At 47.2% G+C, this 2,512-nt stretch overlaps 1 protein-coding gene across 5 annotated transcripts in view; it reads right to left on the bottom strand.

Annotated features, from left to right (window-relative positions):
- SPART (spartin) overlaps positions 1–2,488 on the bottom strand; it is a 26,050-nt gene extending 23,562 nt beyond the window's left edge. The window contains exons 1-2 of one of the 5 annotated variants that reach the window (XM_025193984.1): positions 2,431–2,488; positions 1,922–2,018 (exon numbers count right to left, since the gene is read on the bottom strand). In XM_025193984.1, coding sequence (XP_025049769.1) covers positions 1,922–1,934 — 13 coding nt within the window. In that variant the 5' untranslated portion in view covers positions 1,935–2,018; positions 2,431–2,488. Of the gene's footprint in view, positions 1–568; positions 704–1,921; positions 2,378–2,430 lie in introns of those variants that run through there. The other 4 variants (XM_025193985.1, XM_025193987.1, XM_006037586.3 and 1 more) reach the window with 4 other exon arrangements.
- Between the last annotated feature and the right edge of the window lie 24 nt (positions 2,489–2,512).

The raw sequence follows: 2,512 nt of genomic DNA, 5'->3' as shown, positions 1-2,512 counted from the left end.
GCCATTTGTATTATAATTCGAGCCCCATTATTGGCTTGCGTGAAATTATTCACACGTGGCGGCTAGCGATTGGCTTGCTAGCCATATAAAAGCTTGAGCGGTTTCCGCCCAAGTTGGAGAACTCCGAGGAGAACCCCCACAAGGGAGGACTCCACGAACACCAGGAGGAGGAGACTTCATGTCTCGTGAAGATCTCCAAGCGCTGCGGAGCCTATTGGGCCCAGCGTGAATATCAAGAAGGCAACAGGGGTTTAATCAGCCTCTAGCCTCTCCCTGTCGCCGAGCGCAGTCCTCAACGTATCCCTCTTCCCTGCGCGCACAAGTTCCATGGAGCCTAGCAAACTTCGTGTGAGTCTATTCAGAGCTCTTTTCTTCGAGTACTTTCTTCAGTTGGCGCGACGGGCTCGCGGTTTAGAGCCTCCAACCAGATGGGTTAGAAGAATGTTCACGGGAAGGAACTCTAGTCCGCCTCTCTTCTTTTCTATCTGTAACTGCAACTCAAGCAAGTTTTCCTGCCTGCACCGCGACCATCTTCGGTGTAAGTAAATAATCTTAAATCAACCATTACGTGTTCGTGACTAATTCTAGCGTGTCGCCTGTTCTCTCCGACCCAGTGTGCCCGGGCTGCTGGCCACAGCCCGCGCAGCGCGAAAAAGGGCCCGGATCGCTCCCGGCCCGCACAGTAGCTACCAGTGAAAATGAACTGTTGGGAGATAAGGGGGAGAGGAGAGAGAATCAGTGCAAATAGAAAACAATTGCAATCAATTATTTAAATCAAGGTTTTCACCTTGATGATTTTAATCAATCCACCACAAACAAAGGAAGGAATCATGGAACTAAAAGCAGGTGAAAGGGGGACCCCCAAAACTTAAGTGGTGGTGATAAAGGAAGAGGGGAAAGATAAGTAAACACCCTACTCTGGTTCCTGTTGGCTATGATTTAACATTTCTTTTGAAAAGTTTAGCGTACATGAATAATTTTACAATAAGATTCACAATGGGAAGGATGGAGCTCCATGTGAGCAAAGGGGTCTTTCTGAATGGATCTGATTGTACAATCAGGATTACTGTTGTTATTATTAGGTCTCTTTCATGTTTTACTTTTCTATTTTATTCTAGAAATGTTCATGAAGTGAGACGATGTCCTGAATAAAATAAAACCCCAGGATAGCAGTTAAACTGAAATAAAAACAACACATTGCTGTATTATCCATTATCAACTTGCGTAACTATAGCACTGGCGGCCATATTGCTGACATGAATCCTCAACTTCCATTAGCAGTAAAAAAAAATCTATAGGAAAAACTGAGATGTCAGCACAAGCACTGCTGACATAGCAATTAACGCACAAATGTGTGCAGCAAGAGTGCAACAACTGGGTCAGCGATTCCAGACAGTGCTAGCATCAAAGCTGATGCCCAAGTTAAGCACAGCAATTCCAGCAAGTGGTGCTAAAGTGTAGTCAGTCGGTTTTATAATCTGCATCCATAGCCAATGCAATGCATTCTGGGGGATAAAGCCTCAGAAGTTGGAACAAAATGCAATGAGGCCCTTCTGCAGGACACCTCTGTACTGCTAGCAGCCTGTAGGATTTGATGTCTGTGCTTCTAAATTAATGCACATGCTGTGTAGATTTGAACAACACCCACAGTGCCCTTAGAGTCAGTCACAAAATTCATCCTATAATGACCAGCTCAGTATGTCACTTCACAACTGTTTATAGAGTTTAGCTTCTCAAAACATATATTCCTTATTCCAGACTAAATACAAGACCAAAAAACTGTAAATTTCCTTTAAGTTGTTCAGAGGTGTATAAACTATATGAATTTTTTTTTCTTGTGCCTTTTAGCATGGAGAGAACAGATTAGATTTTAAACGGGGAACCGAGGGCTGACCAAAATCAGTTTGAGAGAGGGGGGCACCTTTGTATTTCATTCACGATGAATTGTGGCTCTGAGGAGGCCTTCTTCAGCAGTTGATGGCTAGCTGGCACAGAGGAAAACAAACACAGGCTTCATGCTTTTTTCATGAGGACAAATGGAAAAAAAAATCCATATGAGGAAGGACCGTAGAGCCAAGGCAAACTAGGCTTAGAGATAACGTCAGCGTCTGGATTAGAGGAGTGGTTAGTCGGATCCATGGGGTTATTCCTGAGCTCCTCCAAGTGACCTGAAACCACCCAGGTGCATGGGACAGTTTGTGACCCGGCTCCTGCCTACACCAGCACCTACTGGTAGGAAATAAGGGTCGAAGGGACCTCAGCAGGGCATCCAGTCCAGCCCCCAGATCCACCCGCACCTTGGGCTGTTTTGAACCCCTTTCTTTTCGCTGCCTCCTGTTTCCAGCCCCCACAAATCCGTGGAACCAGCCAGGGGACGGGCCCTCCCCGCGCCTCCAGGAGACCCCGCTCCCACATCCGGCCACCCCCCACCTCGTCTGCGACTGGGAGCCCTCCCGAGGGAGGGGCAGCAGCGGCCTCGACCCTTCCAGCCCCAGCCTCGCAACACTGGGGC

The sequence above is a fragment of the Alligator sinensis genome, unplaced genomic scaffold, assembly GCF_000455745.1.
Source record: "Alligator sinensis unplaced genomic scaffold, ASM45574v1 scaffold1312_1, whole genome shotgun sequence".
NCBI lineage: Eukaryota > Metazoa > Chordata > Crocodylia > Alligatoridae > Alligator > Alligator sinensis.
The sequence above is the reverse complement of the archived record's forward strand: the minus strand, read 5'-3'. Positions and strand labels throughout refer to the sequence as shown.